This window comes from Diadema antillarum, unplaced genomic scaffold (assembly GCF_040938485.1).
Source record: "Diadema antillarum isolate AM-2024a unplaced genomic scaffold, OU_Dant_1.0 seq00001504_RagTag, whole genome shotgun sequence".
Lineage (NCBI taxonomy): Eukaryota > Metazoa > Echinodermata > Echinoidea > Diadematoida > Diadematidae > Diadema > Diadema antillarum.
The window spans coordinates 31,050-50,279 of NW_027272238.1; the positions used below are offsets into that span (position 1 = coordinate 31,050).

General features: G+C 38.6%; 1 protein-coding gene across 1 annotated transcript; it reads right to left on the minus strand.

The window, feature by feature from the left end:
• Positions 1-1,289: 1,289 nt before the first annotated feature.
• Positions 1,290-17,862, minus strand: LOC139710137 (pre-mRNA splicing regulator USH1G-like). The gene is made up of 3 exons (XM_071622070.1): positions 17,352-17,862; positions 4,757-4,928; positions 1,290-3,764 (listed from the first exon to the last, which is right to left on the minus strand). The coding sequence occupies exons 1-3, from the start codon at positions 17,513-17,515 to the stop codon at positions 2,850-2,852; spliced, it is 1,251 nt and encodes a 416-aa protein (XP_071478171.1). The 5' UTR covers positions 17,516-17,862; the 3' UTR covers positions 1,290-2,849.
• Positions 17,863-19,230: the final 1,368 nt, after the last annotated feature.

Sequence of the window (19,230 nt, forward strand, 5' to 3'; positions counted from 1 at the left end):
GATTAGTTAGACACAGGGTTGATTATCTGTGGTTCAACTGCAGATTTAACTCCACCTGAAAGGGGAGGGGATATTCTTTATGTTTCCGAGTAGGTTTATGAATCTGTGCAACGTTTATGCAATTTCGCCCCTGGCATTATTGATTTATGCGTAATCTATAAGTAATCGCACTGAACTACCATTAGTAAGCAACTGGACACACAGCAGACGAGAACATTCTAGAATTTGCTCGAGATCAGACAGTTAAGTAGAGGGTATACTGCATAGTTGTATGATACGTGGGTAATACGTGGGTATCTCGAGAAGATTTTTTTTTTGGTCGCGAAGCTGCGACAAAGCTTGTGCATTCCATTATGACTAATCCTGATTTGTTTTGCCGTTTTCGATAACTTGTTATATCGAACTAAACACAACACTCAAAGTTGTCAGAGCAACGCAACTAAATTTTCATGATTATTTCTGATAAGTAAATATACGTCAGTTGTGATGACATTATTGCTATTCCACCGCTGGCATTATGCCCAATCCTATTTTGTTTTCTTTCGTCAAAATAACCGAAGTTACTATTAAGGGCATAACACAGGGCTGTTAGGGCATTACGTTTGAGGTGAAAAGTTGGGGCTTGATGTGAAATCTCGGTTTTACTTTAGTGTCCTCTATTGTTACGCACACACACCCACACGTGTGTGTTTGTGTGAGTGTGTTAGTGTGTACAGGTGTGTACTTTGTGTTTTTGTTACTAATGACAATGAATGAGATACTTATCTTGACTTCTGCCTCACTATTTGTCTCAAAGATAACAAAAAATAAAGAAAAAGAATTAGAATATAATTATACACACACGCACTTACACACATACTTATATCATACATAGTACATATATTATATATATATATATATATATATATATATATATAATTTCTTTATCGTTTGTAAGTTGAAGATTTTAGATAGGGCTATTATATATATATATATATATATATATATATATATATATATATATAATATACATGATAATCTTATATGTGTTTATGTGCATGTGAGCATTTCAATTCTATTTCTTTATTTTATGTTATCTTTGAGACTAATAGTTAGGCGGAAGTCAAGATAAGTATCTCATTCATTGTATATATATATATATATATATATATATATATATATATATATATATATATATTTATATAATCTGAAACTTACAAACGATAGAGAAATGGTGTAGTGGACGCGGTAGCTCTCTCTCTTGTTTCGAACAAAGAGGGAGACAGACACAAATTTCACGAAGGCTCTGATTTCACGTATTCCACTACAGCCACGCCCAACACACATTGAATTAATCGTTCTCGACTTATTACGCTGGCGCGCCTTCGTCCTTGTTTATTTATTACACGAGATACAGAGAAACGTTGACAATTAACAGAGGTATACCTAGAGTACTATTACATAATGATTATCCTAAGGTAACCAATGACTGAAAGATACGACCATTGATAATCGTCCGTCTAGAAGTTATCGATCAATCGGTGACCACTGTGCTGATAGCTTAAACACCTTAAAGGCAAACATCCTGAAACGTGGTGAGTGAAAAAGAGAGCAACAACAACAACAACTTGACAATGATATAGAGAGACTCGGTATTTTCTGAAAGTATGTTCAGTTAACTTATACACGATTTCGCACCTTGAGTATTTTAACAGAACTATACATGACGCGGCATTTTTAACAGGTTGTTAATGGTATGTTCTTTCTTCTCTTCCTAGTATGGAAAAAGACAAAATGTACTATTAACAACCAACGGATAAAAATAGAAATTCTCTATACTGCTTTTAATCACCACTCCCGTTACACATCCAATGTCACTACAGATTCATGTGTCAATGCCATCTTCATAGAGATATCCTCCAAAGATGCAAATTATTGCATGTGAAAAAAGAAGACAAAAGACTTCGGCAAAATTTACTTTGTACAAGATCGTTGAAAAGCTTCGAGTCGAAAAGACACTATAAGATACACGGGCAGATTTCACGAAGGCACTGACGCACTGGATGCTCCAACCAACATCAAAAGTGGCGTCTATCATGTACAAAGATCCCACAACAGGCACGAATCAGCATATCTCACTCACTGGGCTCTTCTAAATACTCAGTCGACATTTTAAATGGTTGCAGCCTCATTGTGGGTTCTGGGAAAACTGCAACAAGCGGCGATTCCTTTCAAACCAGTCATGCCAGTCACTGCAAGTAGCATAATTTTATGATGGAGGATTCTTGTTGAAATGCGTGTCTTCGATGTGCTAGCTACTTGTCCATAATGACAGCTTCAATTCAACGATTTCAGGCCAGTAGTGCGCATTCCAATCATTGAGAAGTAACGCAGACGACGCAGACTGAGGCTCAAACTGCTTTACCTGCTCAGACAGTTTTAAAGTTTTACCTGCTCAGATATAATACTCTATTTTTGTTATGATGCATTGCTGATTGTCTTTTCTATGCAGTGGTTAAATACTACAAGCTCTTGTAACTCAGCGAATCAGACCATGGACCTCTCAATCTTTAGGATAGCGGTTCGAGTCTGTTGATGGCAACGGTAGTCCGTAGGAATCATCTCAAAGCCATAGGTCCCGTACTCAGTTGATTGTATGAATTTACTTGCTTCTCAGTGACCGTCATTTGAAACCAGGTTAAAAGTTTTCGTGAGGACATTCTGAACGAGTATTACCTTGAATTAATTGTAAAAACATGACGCATTATTAATTGACTGCATTATATACAAAAAAAAATAAGTTCATCTTTGGTGTTCAAGTTTACATATCCATGCTCATATCATGATACTGTCTGTCTCAGCGGTGGTTGCTACAAGGCAGAGTCCTGTATAACTCCAGGTGACGACATCGCAGCCTTCCGCGTCGCGATGGCTTGGTTCAGCTTCCTGCGAGGTCCAAGGGGTAGCCCCAGCTCCAGGATGTCCTGCTCTGTCAGAAGTTCCAGGGCCTTCATGTCGATGTCCTCATCGTAAAACACGCCGATGTAGTCCTCGAGGTCATTAACTGTGAGAAACAGCTCAATGGCCGAAGTTGCAGGGTCGACATCATCATCCAAGTCCACTTCGACGTCGGTCCACAGAGCCTTGTCACCCCTGAAGACGGTACTGATGGAGTCACCGGGCTTGGCAGTCCTGGAATGCCTACTTCCTGAATCCTTGGACTTTGCTGATTCCGATGTGTCTGCTGAAGGCGAGACGTCAGTGGGATCGTGGATGCTCTTATCGAGCTCATCCAGGGCATCATCGATGTCGGCTGCATCATCATTCTTGGGTAGGGACATCAGTCCATCGGCGGTGCGGTTTGGCAGCCAGAAGCGAGAGTCGCGTTGCCCTGGGGCGACGCCGTTTGGATCCATCTCCTCCTCAATGGTGTCCCCACTCTCGGAGGCGGGGATTCCAGTGGACGAGTTGCCGTCGCCATCTCCCCGCTTCCTCGAACCGCTCACCACCTGAGACAGCGACGTCACCGTTCCCTTCTTGGAGTATCTCTGATTGAGCACGTCCGAATAGGTGGAATCCCCGGAAGGTCCCCTCGCGATAGAGCTCTTGGTTCTTTCGTCTTTCTTCGCCTGCTTAGCCATCTGCTTTTCGTGCTCCTTCACAAGCTTATCGTATTTCCTCACCCTCTCGTCTGCCTCCTTTACAGCTTTCTCCTTGGCCTTCTGGACCACCTTCCTATTGGTAGCCGCCTGCCTGGATGACACGTCATCTAGGACGGCAAGTACCTGTTGAGATGACGTGGGATATTTGTTTTATGATAAGTGGGAGGCATAATTGGGTCTTCATGAGTTCGAATCCTACCCGATATGTATGTTATATTGGAACAAGACGATTTACTGACAATCCCCCACCAACATACCAAACCCTGGTGTCAAAATGGATAGTCAGCAATGCTAGGGGTGATAATTCCAGGATGCGTAACCTCATTGGACACCAGCGCTATTACTGAAGGCGCAAAGAGACATCGTGTCTGCAATATTCTTCTTCTCTTTTCTCGTCATCCTTTCTACTTATTTTTTTTTTACCTCATCATCACGATAATTTGTATTTTTGATTGTTACTTCCATTGTCATTATCATAATCATCATTATTATTTTCATTACTCATTAATCTTCCTGGTACATATGTATTTGTCATTCAATCATTAGGTGCTTGAATCGGTCGATGGGTTAGCGATTACTTGAGAGACTCTCCTTTTCTGCACTCTCTTTAACGACAATAAAAATGCAATTTGCCCTTCTACCACACGGATGTACAGGAAATACATTAAAGTGTCTTAAACTCATGTTTTAAAATCTATCTCGCTATAAAAGTAGCGCAAACTACAAACACAAGTGAAAAAGAAGTATCAATCAATCAATGAATGACAACATAATGAATCAATTATCAATGTAGTAATTCTTAACAGGTTGCACAACAAAAATCACAACATAGACTACTGCACATGACTATAAGGTTTTACATGTTCAGAAATTGGCAATAAGCGACTTGAGAATATGGACAACCCTTTCATTTTGTCCATTTACCGAAGCATATGCCTCAAAGCTCTGCAAAATGGTTTCCTGCACCTTCTCTACAAGAGGAAGCAAATATCTACTAACTACCTCTCTTCTTTCTTATCCTCTCCTATACGGGTATGATAATTTATAGAGAACCCCCCCCCCCTCCACACACACACACACACACACACACACACACACACACACACACACTTTACCTCTTTCTTTCCGTTCTCCGCCGCCAGCTGCATGGCTGTCCGGTACTCGTTGTTCAGGGCCCACAGGTTGCAACCCAGGGCAATGAGGTACTCAATGATGGTACGGTGGCCGCAGAGAGCAGCCAAGTGAAGTGCCGTATTTCCTTGAAGGTCCGCCTTGTTGGGGTCACCCCTGGAGCAGTGGGAGAGACGGAAGTACGAGGGTGGGGTTGGAGAGAATAGGAAAAATGAGAAAATATGAGTAGGAAAGAGGAAAAGAGACGCACAGATAAAGGGGGGGGGGGTGACATGAATGGATGAAGATCGTGAGTAAAACGTAAAGACGTAATGGGAGGAAAGATAATTATAGCATAGTTATATCTATAGTCTTGAAAAGTTCAACAAAGTCTCTAATTGGATTGGTTGGCTAGGACACGGGTTCTATACGTCCAACTTCCCGCTTCGTTAATTTCCTTGCTATCACATTTGAATACAGTCTCAACCCCTTTTCTATTTGCTTAAGGCAACCCAGCACATTCCCTCCTACCGCCTCCTTCACCCCCTCCATCTTAACCCTCTTTATTTCCTTCTCTGTCTTGACTAACTATCTTCGTTAAATTTTTGTCTAAAATTTACCAACTACAACATGTTGAGTGATGAACTAGCATGATCATAATTTCATTGCCTTCAACTGTCTTCATTTGCATGCCTTACATGAAGAGTTGTATAAATACAGTGGTATGTTGAAGAGAGTATCATTTTAGAAACTCCCATAAAGTATTGAAAGTGGAAGGTAACATTTAGTACATTTTTATAGACCGTTAGATTTTGAATTGAATTTTTTTTCGGGGCTCACCGTAAATGCCAGTACATTACTAGGCTACCTTTGCAGACCCATGCACTGCATGTGTGTCCATCATGTATATTTTGTGAAGAAAGTTCATCAAAACTTACAAACATTTCTATATACATTCTTGCCACACACTCTTTATGCTATCACATCAGCTCTTATACTTTTAGATTTGTGTTTATAGATAAAAAATACAGAAGACTGCAACAAAAAGGCTTAAGTGTGGCTGACACACAGAACTACTGAGTAGTTGAGTTTTGTGCATTATTCAAATTGCAGATAACTGTTGACTTCCAAATTTCTCAGCAGTAGCCTAAACAAGTCCCCTGAGGTTCATATTTAATGTTCTGCTGCATTTTGGGAGGTCCGTAAAAGGTATCCCCTACCTTTAAGAGATGCCAAATTTAAATGTTAATTTGTTTTGCAAGCTAGCATACTGGTTCCTACAGCTGTAATTTACTTGTTTTCCATCTTTGATCATATGTTGTTCGGATCATTTCGGATCATCCTCATTTTATGAGGAGAACTTAGAATGAGAATTTTCGAAAAACAAATTCGCATGTCATATAGATCTTAATAGTGTTGTTTACAACTTGAAATTTGTCCATGGTCTGGCGCTTAATGGTTTAACAACCAGTGTCAATTTGTGTTTGCTCTATAGTCCTAAAGAGCTGCCACAATAATGATATAAAATGATGAAAATGAAAATCTCTTTAGAAATATATAATCCATTTTATCAAACATACCTACAAAATATATCAAATTTGAATGTCATTCATGCAATGTCGACACTGTCGTTCGTAATACTGTTCGTAAGGAATGTAATTGTCGATTACTTAAGGACATTATGGTGTCTTTCCGTACTGCAATCACATCATGATGCGAGTTACGATCCGATAAGGTACATATTGGTACATAATTATTATTATATTTCATAGATCTATCAAGAGTAATGTGACGTTTAATCACTCTGTATTGTAGTCATTTAGACAGGTGTTTCCAATTATCAAGGAGAACTGCATAATTTACGAGATCTTTAATCGAAACTGATGAAATACTCAAAGTCCTGTAGTCTCTATGACATTCTGATGATGTTTGGTATATTCAATTCCCGCTGAGCTTTATTTTCGAGTCGAAAAGTAGCTCGGACGCGGAATAAACATTATAGGATAATCTTTACACGACTGAAACCATACCCTCTGGTCCTGGTATCGTATTGTCATAAACGATGAGAGTAAACATTAAGAGGTTTAGTGTTTAATATTTCAAGGTTTTGAGGAATGTATATCTTTATTTCTGCCGCTACCGTCACTATCAAGCACTTGCTGAAGATGGCAGAACTCTGCATTTTTTGTCTTGTCTCTCTCAAATTGGAATGTGTATTGATTGACGACTTACGTCATTGATTTCATTGTACATGTATTTGATTTTGTTCAAATACTATAAACGCTTTCGTGATTATTATCGGAGTACTTTGGATTACATGTTTTTAAATTCTAATACATTCATCGTTAATTTATGCATAATTTTAGTGTCATATCTAATATTCTGTTTCTTTTTTTCTATTTTTACATATCACAGTGTCACGTAATTCATTCTGTATGTGTAATTCAGTTTTTCTGTTCTGTAGCCATGTGCTTAGAAACACTATATATATGTTATTTATTGTTATTAGCATTTTCATGGAAAAATGCAGAAATAAAATCTAAATTGACCTGAACTTTTAAAAAAGTTTGATATTTCTGTTTTTATAATCAAATTTAGGGCGGTGATTTGGCTCACTCGGTAGCGCGTCTGCCTCCAGATCCAAAGGACCTGCATGGGTTCTATTCCTGAGTCTTACTGAGCAATGCTCGTGTAATTACCCCCCCCTTTTTTTTTTTTTAGTAGGAGGCAAGACACTCTGTCCCTCGGATAGGACATAAGATAGAGGTCCCATGTGGTGAGAGAGTCACAACGCATGCACGCAAAAGATCCCGCTTCATTCATTCGTCGCAAAGAGCAGGGTGCATAACCCAGTGAAGTGGTTCCGCCTTACATCCAACTGGATCCCATGGACAAGACCAGATAGTGCAACTGAATATGGGGCTATCCAGCCATTTTCTAAAATTAAAACAAACAAATTTGTTGTCTGTTTTACTTTTTAAACCTCGACGTTGGAGACACGACTGAGTGAACGAATCCTGAGAGCTCTCAGATCATAGACTGGTGGTATCTTGAGCATGGCCTTTGCTTGGCAACTAGTGATGTAAGGAGAGCCATATGTTCGGGCTACTGTCAATATTTGACGAGAGATAGGCTATTAACTCTGCATGGTCGGGACACACGGAAAATTGATCACAACCGCAAACTGATGCCATAAGAGGATTGGCAAATTAACTCTGTACAATTATAGCACTCCCCCTTCAACAGAACAGACGGCATATGAGTCACACGGGTCAGCGGGAAAAAAAAAATCATCACTACAATATCCTATACCGCAAAGATTAATCATTATTATCATTATCAGTATTACTCTCCTCTCTGTCATTATCAATTTTTTTTTAAATTGCAGTCTAAACATAGCAAGTTTCGTTCCAATCATCGTATCTATTATCGAGACTATACCATTAGTAAAACAGCAATAACAGCAATAACAGTATAATAGTAATAGAAATAATACTAATGCTATACTAATGACAATCATCATCATCATCATCATCATGACAATAATGATAAAGATGATGATGATGATAATAATAATGATAATAAAAATAATAATATGATATCATAATGACCATCATCATCAGAATCAATGTACGTGGCAACCGTGGAGAGTCTAGTATACTAGCATAGGCTTGCATATCTCTATGCTTACAACAGATCTGAAAACCGTGGGTAACAAAATTTTGAACTGAAACGATTTTGAACGCTTTTTTTGCAGTGCACCTTGCATGGATTAATCCATTTACTCCGGAGGAGGATGATTTCAGAAGAAATTTGATGGTGCCATGATTAGTACGCATGCGCAAATTTGAGGTTGAAGTCTACATCATACTTTGACTCACGCACTGTCTGTTTCTATTTTTTGATGCGTATTTGCAAAAACTAAAAAAGCGAATTTCAATAGGCCACAATGATATTGATTCATGATTGAATTATTTGGAATTTGACCGACTATTGAATACCAGTAATCAATCATTCTGAGTGGTTCTGTCATCAGACTTGCGTCAGATGATTTATAGCTATATTATCTTAACCCTTGAATGATGTCTCAGAAAGCTTTGTCCAGGCACGCTTTGCCAAGCTGTGTGTATAGCCACCCTCAAATAAACTTGTCTTTTGTAACCTTTCAGGTTATCACGTTCGATAGATAAAAACTGCAGGTATGTGATGATGATAACGATGGCTTTCCAATGGAAAGAGTTCAGGGTGTTTCATATAATATTTACATCTTTATACCATTATGAATGAGAAACGGCACTGTGATTATCAACGGTTGTGTTTTTGAGAAGTGTATTTGAACATTGCTCGCTGTATGAGCTTAATGTGCATGAAACCCATCCGCCATGTTTGTTCATCGTTATTTTGGTTTAGTTTTATTTCTTCATTTCATTTTCGATAAAGCATAGTGATAATAAACAGAATTTGACAAAATGGCTATTGTATCAATATCTTGACCCAAACCATTACACAGGCATATATTAATTGAGAAATACAGGGCATCAACTTGCTATCTCACCCGGGCTAAAGTAAATTGCTGACCGTATTAGTTTCAAGTTTGTTCATGGCGGATCCGGGGGAGCCCCGCGACGGAATTTCTCCAATCTTTGCAGGTAGCAGACCACAAAACCCATAGTGTTCGAGAAGACTTAAAGCCCTTCTCATTCTCAACAGACGTTTGTAGGGTGATAGGATCTTAATTTGTTCAGTTTGGCAAAATGCCCCCCCCCCCCCCCCCCGCCCATGAGGGACCCCGAAAGCCCCTAGATAAAGAAGTCTTTAGATATCTATTCTTCTCTAGAACCAGAAGTGATAGAACTCAGTTAGTGTTTAGAGTAAGTCTAGCCTATTGGTGACTACATTTTCGGGTTTGTTCATGATGGATCTGGGTTGCCTCCCTCAGGACGTGGAGTGGGGACAAATTGGCGTCCAATTAAAACGCATGATCCATTTTTTCTGCAAACTTGGCTCGTATTATTGCCTACGTGACAGAATATGCAAAAAAACACCATGCCCTCCTGGAAATCCTCCAAAGTTCACCAAGTTTGCTACATTCTTTTTGGGTAGTCGGCAAGAATGTATAACTTGATAGAAGGTGAACTTTGCTATACTCAGGAGAGCGCGAGATCCCCTTGGTACTCTTGTTTTGAAAAATGCTCCGGATTTTTTTCCCCTTTTATTACTGCATGATTTCTCGTGAAATTGTCTGAAATACTGTCAGGCTTGTCAAGATGATAGCATTATGCTGTCTTTTGAAATTCCGTGTTTTCCATTGTATCAGTGTCTTCGAACAAGAATCACTGCTACCCAAGACCATAATTTCCCCTTTGATATCCACCCCGGCCCTCCACCAGCTCTTTAGTGGTCACTTGCTACTCCCGAGTTTACACACTATTTACTAAATACCCTGATGGAAAGATCACAGTGTCCCCACAGTGTAAAACACAATGTGAAACACAACGTGGACATATTGTGAACACAGTTGGAAATCTTTAGCGATGTTTAGCGCCAATTAGCAACACTTCAGCGAATGTTAGCAAATGTTAGCGACAATTTTGCAAATGTTAGCGACAGTTTTGCAAATATTAGCAACTGTTTGCAAATCCTTTGCGACAATTTGCGAATGTTCTTGGACCTAGATAAGTACCAGGCGAGTAGTCAGACCCATAAAACGAACGTAAAACCTTCCCCTGAATTCAGATCTCTTGTGACAACCGTTCAAGATGGATTTCCAGTATATGGAAATAAATTTCTGCCAAGAAGAGGCTCAACGTGTTGCTATCCTTTAAGAGCTGCTTTGTCTGGCTGCTGCTACAGCTATTGTGCAGCATAAGAGAAAGAAAATAAAGAAAAACAAGAAAGGAAGAAGAAAAGAAAGACTGTTGGGGTCAGAGAGTGGTTGTTGCAGAGGACAGACTTTGGTCAATATGAAAAGCTTTTGCAGCAATTACAATCATGATGGAGATGTCAAGAGCTTCAAGAACTTTCTTATAAGCGTTTTACCAATGTGAACATATCGTTGATCATCAATTCATATTTTGAATCATCAATTCACAGTGTGAAACAGAACATTACTATGTGAACTCTCCATTAATAACCACGTCACAGTGTGAAATCATCTTCACACTGTTGAATTCGAGCGTTTTCACATAGTCAGACTATATGAACACATTGAACACACTGTGGGACACTGTGTTCTTTACAGCAGGGTAAGTTTGATGCTTATCGGTTACCCAAGGGGTCTCCGGTAGTTTTCTGACTTTTGTCTATTTTACGGCTGTCATATTTCAATGTCTGCAATGTAAGCTAGAAATTAAAAAAAAAATGGCATTAGAACCAAACTAGAAAATAAAAATAGACTACACCATGTACACTGAACTACAGGACTGGTGATGTTGCGGGTGGGGTCACTCTGATGCAACGAATTCGTCGGCCAGACATGCTATTCTACAGATGATTTCTTTTAAAGCAAACTCGGATTGCAACAATATCCCCAAAAAGTCACATTCTCATTTTCTAAACGGATTATGCTATTTTTAATCGGTGAGTCCAAGAGTCCAGTTACTCCCATGCCGTCAATCGAACTTCAGATCCAATCATCACTAATACGTGTTCATATCATACTGAGAATTGCTACTATCATAATTATGATCTATTCTTTTTGATGACTACAGTGTGTGTAAGTGGGCAATTATTGCTATATCAATAACACCACGCACCTTACCATGTCAGGTGGTCGTAATCAAACATCAGGTCCCTTGAATATTGTTGCTATATATTGCGTATAGGATCAAAGTACAAGAGTCGAAAGGTCAAGTAGCTCTACGTTTCCCCGCCTTTCATCTATGTATATCCGATGTGCTAGGTTCGACCATGAGAACTATAATACACACCATCCCTTATATGCACTGTGAACTTTGTCCCCATCCTATATTCCTTCTTTGCAGAGGAGTGTTCTTTTCAGACCCTCCTATTAATTCTATCATTTTTTAAAAAAAATGATTATCATCTTCTGTCTTTTTTGTTTTAATCTATTCACTTTGTCGTTACGTGATCCCTCATGTTGGAATAAGGTGTGTCGAATTCCCAATTAAAAAAAAAATGTAAACTCAACTCACTCTTTATGTAGAGAAAATAATATTGGGAAACGGTCGGCGAAGCAGTTGACATAAAGTTTTTATTATGAAGTAAATCATCGAGGAAGATATAGTGATAGTGGGTGATCATTGATAGACCGTGGTCCCGTTTCATAAAACTTGTTATCAGTAAAAACTGCCACATTTCTATGACAAGTTTGCTCTCAGCCAATCAGATGCAAGGATTTCGGTAGCTTATAACAACTATCGTAACTTGTTATTGATACCAAGTTTTATGAAACGGGGTCCTGGTGAAAGTTTTTTCTTACAAGACCGCCTAGCTTCAGAAACTTTGGTCGCTTCGTCTGCTTGAGTAGTTCTTTTTAACGGTAGTCGTCATCGGGTGCACGAGTAATATCAAACAGTAAGGAAAATTGCATGTATAGTACATGCTTCTGAAAAGATATATGCAAGAGCTAAACCTTACGTGGATACTTTGAAAGTTTCGTTTGAGAAGACAACAAGATAAGACTTTTTAAGTCATAGGTCTATTAGGTCTATAGCAGTTTCCCTTTTTGTCTTACGTGCAGTAGTTTCTTTACAATCATGTCCCTATTACAGGACATCAGCATTGAAAGGAAATCTGGGTCACCCGTAGCCAGGGTGTGGCCTGGTGATATCCATATTTCAAAACGCTTTACCTGGACTGCACGAAAGAAGACTCCACACAAATAAGTCACATTAAAGTTTGGTGTAACATTTGACATTTTATGATGATTATGTTATCAAAGAAAATGGGAGGGTGTGTAAACGATAGAATCCATCCATTACTGTAAAATTCTACTTTCATAACCACACTTCCTTTTCGGAGTGTGCAAACACACGTTATTTTACCTGTGGACGTGTCAATATTCACATATATGGAGGAACCACCCATACAAAACACGTAGGCGGGGTGCAGTTGAGTCTGTAACCATATTCAGTGAAGTTTATGGATTTATTGCTCCTGTAAAATGAAGGGGGCACTTTATGTCCGTTACTTTGAGAATATATAAATAAGTATTAATTCACTACCAGTTGAAACAGTTGCTATAAAGAGAGCAAGACCGGTGTGACTTTATGATTATACAGCGAAAGCTTCATGCAGTAGTTTCAATAAAAGCAGTTAAGCAGATACTGGTGAAATTTTGCACTAAGCGTGTTAAGTCGACAAAGACTTCGAGATAAAGTGGATGCTTCAAAATGGCCGTTCATTCACGAAACTTTTGATTGTAATAACACGAAGTCATGGTTCCGTTTACTTGGTACTCTAGCGGTATTCCTTTCTGGTTCTCCATTTATCGATATTTTCTTTGTTAACTTTATATTTTTAGATAGATAGATAGATAGATAGATAGATAGATAGATAGATATAGATAGATAGATAGATAGATAGATAGATAGATAGATAGATAGATAGGTAGGTAGATAGATAGATAGATAGATAGATAGGTAGATAGATAGATAGATATAGGTAGGTAGATAGATAGATAGATAGATAGATAGGCAGATAGGTAGGTAGGTATAGGTAGGAAGATAGCGAGGTATTGTAACGCTTTGTTTCCTTTCCACAAAATTGAATGTGATAATATATAACTACATGTATAAGTGAGAAAGTGAGAAAGAAAATACGGTGTGTAGTCGTTTGAAATTATTATTCCTCTTACAGTTCTTCCTTTCTTCTTCTTTTTTTTCTTCTCTTTTTGGAAAAAGTGGATGAGTTGAAAAATTAGTCTCCGCCGGGAATCGAACCAGGGTATATAGCCAACGCCTTGACCGCTCGGGTTTATGTGCACATAGGTCGTCACTTCACACTTGATACCGCTCTCGTTTTAGGTTGATGCGCTTATAGCATTAACCTTCTGTGATTGACCAGTTATACTGATATTATGCGTCATTCTTCGTACAGACCTGTGAAGAGAATGAAGGACCAGCCCTTTCGTTTTAATTGCAAGGAACATGGAAGGTTTGAGACGAAAATAACGACAGTCCCTGTTGTCATATCAAATACACCTAGGATTCTCCTTTGAAAGAATAATTTGTAGTGTAAATGGAAATTCTGGTTCCAGGTGAGCTAACAGGCTGGGTAATAAGGAATGTGTGACACTTCTCTTTCCTACCTCTCAGCTGTAACAAATTGTTTCGTGATTACATTAACAGTGACGTCACGTACCTCATTATCCTCAATTAGCCTCAACAGGCAAACTTGTTCTCTCGCTCTATTAGCCCTATTATCGCTCCTGTTTATTCTTGAACCTTGTTACCGCTCTGAAGGTCAGGTGTGCTTGAAAGTAATAAAATCAAACGATCATTCCAAAATTCGTCATTGATTGTAGTGCCTATGTTGAGAATACGCTATGAAGTATTACAAAAAAAAACCACCCCATAATAATGTGTATGGAACATTATTAACACTATAGGTGGTATCACTATACCGATCAGTAAATATCTTGTCAGAATTAGATGAATAGAACTCCCTAAAACGGTAACTATTTGAACACCAGTAAATCATTATTTTGAAAGGCGTCCTTTCATTAATCGCCATTGTTTTCATGTTGTTATTTCATACAGACTCTTCTCTTCTCTTTGCGATCAATGTCTCTTATGTAGAATATTATTGTCGCGGAGGTTTTTTTTTTAATGAATCTACGATAAGGTCTTATGAATGTTCTCACCTTATTTGCACTCCTTCATTCTAATTTAAGAGAATTCTAATGTGTTTCTGTTATCATAATTATGTCTAATATCCTTGTTCTCATCACCATCATCTTTTAAATTAGTTTATCGTGATCAAATTGTCTCTACTATCATTAACAGAAGCATCATCATCACTATAGCATACTTATCGTTGAGCTGTGATAAGAAACTATATTTATTACCTCCGCCAAGGGAGGAGGTTATGCTTTACTGTAAGGAGTTGTATGTGGCGCATCGGGACACTGTATTTTATATCATCGTTAGTACGATTATGCCCAGACCAATAAAAGAGCCTCTAATGAGATACATGGCATCCATGCAAGGCGGCCGTCTCGTCATCAAAATGGGATGCCGCGTTTCTAGCTAATTCGTCTGTCACCATCATGCGACTTTCCTTCATGCTCCCTCCAATATCCTCACGATCTTTTGTTTTAAAGGGACAGTACACTTTTGGTTGGGAGGGCGCGTCATCATTTTCCAAAAATTGGGGTTTTTACATAATATTGGGTTTTTTACATGTGATACAACATGAAACAAAGTATGAAATATGAAAAAAAATAATAATAGTGCTAGGGAGAAAACAAAATATATCTGATCAATAAAGGTCTTGAAATGGCTAATACATATATCATCCTGTAACAATTGTGAGTAAACAAATCGAATACAAGATGAATTCCGACTTTCATTTTGACTGAGTTTGTAGAAATCCTCCACTGCTAAGCTTATCTGCTCTTCCTTTGCTTTCATGAGAAAGGAATATACAATGTACAACATAGAACGCGTGAACATACATTTAAGACGCAGAAAATCACTGAATGATCAAACATTTTACCACAAAGTTTTCGACACAATTTGCATCACTAATTTCCAAGTTATCTTTTCATTCGAAGCCACACCGGTTATCACAAGCCTTCCCATGGAATACACATATGATATACCAAGAAAAGCAACTTATCTAATGCCCTTGTCATCAGCAACGTTGTTATTGTTGTTTTCAGTTATCATCTTATTCTTCAAACACAACGATTTCTGCGCTTATTCAGGGAGAATATCAGCCGACCCAACTTGATCAGACTCGGTGCATATACCATATATGTTTATTTTTCTTACTGTATACATGTGAGAGGAAAAAAAAAATCGTTCCGTGGATGACGTCATACGGGCTGTATCGTTTAGGTTAGGGTGTAGAATGTCTTGAGTAAATTGGTGAAGCGAAATAATGTTCATGAATATTCCTTGTATAATGCAATGCGACTCGACGCGACGGAGTCTAGACAAACAATGCATTCTGAATTCCTGTCGCCGTTTACGAAACTTAGGCCTACTCGAAAACTCGACAGGAGACTTGTATGGTTGCTAAAGTGTTTCTACCGCAAATCAAATTCTATATGAGCGACAGGAATATGATTGCACACGCCGCGCGCTTTTATGCTTTATTGGGACCAAAGCATGCATAAAGAAAATGTTTCTTCTGACTTTTAGAATTGCATGTAAATGTATTCGTGGGGGAGGTGCAGGCAAAGTTGAAGTATAGCATTGTTGTCTGCTCGTTAATTGGAAGTATGCAATCATGTCCCATGGAGAGTAAACAAACACAATCATTTTACTTTCCTCATATTTACTGTTATTAGTGAAAGTAAATATGGCGCTAATGTTCATTAAATTTTCAATAAAAAAAGGTAATTTGTGTGAATAGAGACACTGTGTGTTGGCGAGTATTCAAAGGAGAATTCTGGATGATTTTCAGACTTTTGCAATTGAACATCTATAAATTGGTTATACTGGATACAGAGTTGCTAACAGAATTTATATAGTTTTGGGATGAGGAATAAAAATCTCTTCAAAATTGATAACAAATCACAGTGAACGAGGATGATGATATAGGCCTACCTCAGCTTCACATAAATGCATGCATCAGTGATTGGGTGCCCAAGCAAGCAGAACAAAAGAAGAAAGTATATGCATAGATTATACGCTGGTGGACTTGTTAAGCAAGTGGTATTGTAATGAACTTCTATCATCATTACTGGAGTATGTGAGCATGGAGGTAGAAGAGTCCACCTCCCCATGTGATTCCCTCCCGCTACGTCATCATCCTTGATCAATGATTATTGTTCAGTGCACATGTAATATGTTTTGGGTATTTAGTGTCATGGTTGATCAGTGTTCCAGGACCACAGATCTATAATATGGCGCTATCCATTTATGTACTGCATTATGTGAAATTATATAAATCGTATGGAATGTCCCTTTAAAATGCAAAATATTAACTAAATATAGATATCAACAGCTTGAACAAATAGTAATGATACGAATGATGTTATCAATAATACAGATGACAATTATACTATCATTTATCTTAAATGACAGTGACAGGAGGCGCAATGCTTGTTTTACAAATCTCATCAGATTCTCTTTTTCAGACCTCCCAACCTTTCTGATTGAAAAGTCGGGACGATTTGGCTCAAAAGAAGGATAGAAAGAGCAGTTCCCATAGGAGTGTGTAGTAAGATTGTCAATAAAAATAGGAAAACTTCTATTGAAACGTGAGCTGGGAATGGTCAAAATTCAGATTCTTGCCTCAAAATTCAGAATGCTTGGGAGGTCTGGTGTTTTTTTTTTGTTTTGTTTTGTTTTTTTGTTCTTTCACAGACACCACTGTTTCATCAAAGTACAGTACAGTGTAGCGCAAATATTGGTTCTATTCGTCGTAGTTTCATATTCGGAAAAAAAATGGGTGTGATGATCTTACCCACGGCTCACGAGGAGTCGGAGAGCAGCGATTTTACCGTTGTAAGCGGCCCAAAGAGTCGGCGTCATTCCCGTCTCGTCTCCTCGGTTGCACTCCCGTTTGGTAGCCTCGTGGAGTGGATCAAGCCGCCCGGCCTTGGCGGCTTCGTGCAGGGAATTCGACATCTTCAAGGATCGAGACGAATAATTATTTTCGGTGTCAACTGGGTGGATGGAAGAGTTCGGTGAAGTCCAGACCTTGCTTGGATTAAACTGATGGACTAAGAAATGACGCTTTAAGAGCAGATAAGACACGAAATGAACTCAAAATTCCAGCTTAGTTTCGATTGAATTGGGACATTCCCCGAATACGGGTTTCCGGTTTGAATTTTGGTGACGACCGACGACTGTAATGATCGATACTTAAATGATTACCGGTAATCGCCAAAAAAAAAAAAATTACAGTCGTATGCTCAAAACGCTGAACTACAGAACGATTATGGCAGGTCACTCCGGCAGATCTCCCGCGCCAGTAGCAGATGAAAATAATTATGGCAATGATATGGCATCGGCTCGCTCGACACTGCTTGAAGAGCAAGTGGGTGTCTGTATCTCGAAAAAAGGACTTCACACTTTGCCCTGTCAAATGTCTAACGCAGACGACAAACAATGCACTCGAGTCCTCCGAAAGATCTCGCCTCTACCTGCACAATGCCAATGGCAAACGTTATTATCACCACACTCTGCTACATTGTTCTATGGTGTGTTCAATACTCGTTACCTTTTGATATCTTCTTTATGAATCTCTCCGTTCCACGATTTCTCTTAGTGTACACGACAAATAAAGTATCGAAAAACTAATCTGAGAAGTCCGTGCAGCCTATATAGATAGGGTCTACTCTTCGCCCCTCTCGAGAGAACATAATCGCAAGTAACGTTACTTGACATGATAAGCCCGTTACATGTAGGAGAATTTTATCGGGAAGAATTTATTGTACGTATCCTATAAATAAACTATACACGGTGTAAGATCTCATGTTAGTGCCAATAACGATATGACATAATGGCCGTGATAAATAGTTCATAGATATGTTTCTGAGATAAACTTAAATTCCGCAAGTACTCGAGATATAATGCCGACAAATATGTTTATGTGGATGAAGAACATTTTTATCAGGAAAGCAAAGAGTGTGAGCAAGGTGATAAACAAGCAGAGATATTCACACCTTGTTGAAAACAGTGTACCAAGTTTACCACAAAATACTCCTCTCTCTCTAAAAGCTTCGCAAACACACACACACATACCTATATATGCATGTATATACTACACACTATTATACGCCTTACATACCAACGTTTATTGTAATTACATTGTTTTTGTGTTAAGCCATCTCGACCATGGTCCACAGAACCTGAGGGGACGGGGCTATGAAAAGAAGAAGAAGAAGAAGAAGAATCCAACAGAATAACCAACCAATCAACAACAAAACCTATCCCGTGGTCCTGCGCTGCACTTGAAGAGTTTGTTCGCAAAAACCGATAAGTCCATTTTTGTAGATTTTGAAGTACGGTCTCTGTCATAAAGTACAAAATAATACCTTTTAAATGATATATTGGTCACTACATATAAAGGTACGTTTTTGAAGTTATGGTCAAAAGAAGCAAATATTTTCTTCTTATTCTCTTTATTTTTCTTGACCTTTAATCGCAAATATCTCCATTTGGCAAATATGGACTTATCGGTTTTTGCGAAAAAACTCTTCACTTGGACACGACGATAAACCAGAGAGGCGGGAAGAGATATAAGCCAAGTCATAGGAAGTCAACTAGACAAGCCTATCTTCTTAGTCTTACAGGCGACTCCGCTATAACGAATTCCCCGGGGCCAGCATTGCTTTTCT

Coding starts and splice junctions, on each gene's coding strand:
- LOC139710137 (XM_071622070.1), bottom strand. CDS start 17,515: ATGTCGAATTCCCTGCACGAAGCCGCCAAGGCCGGGCGGCTTGATCCA. Junction 4,929..17,351: donor CGACTCCTCGTGAGCCGTGG/GTAAGATCATCA, acceptor CCACTGCTCCAG/GGGTGACCCCAACAAGGCGG. Junction 3,765..4,756: donor CGGAGAACGGAAAGAAAGAG/GTAAAGTGTGTG, acceptor TCATCTCAACAG/GTACTTGCCGTCCTAGATGA.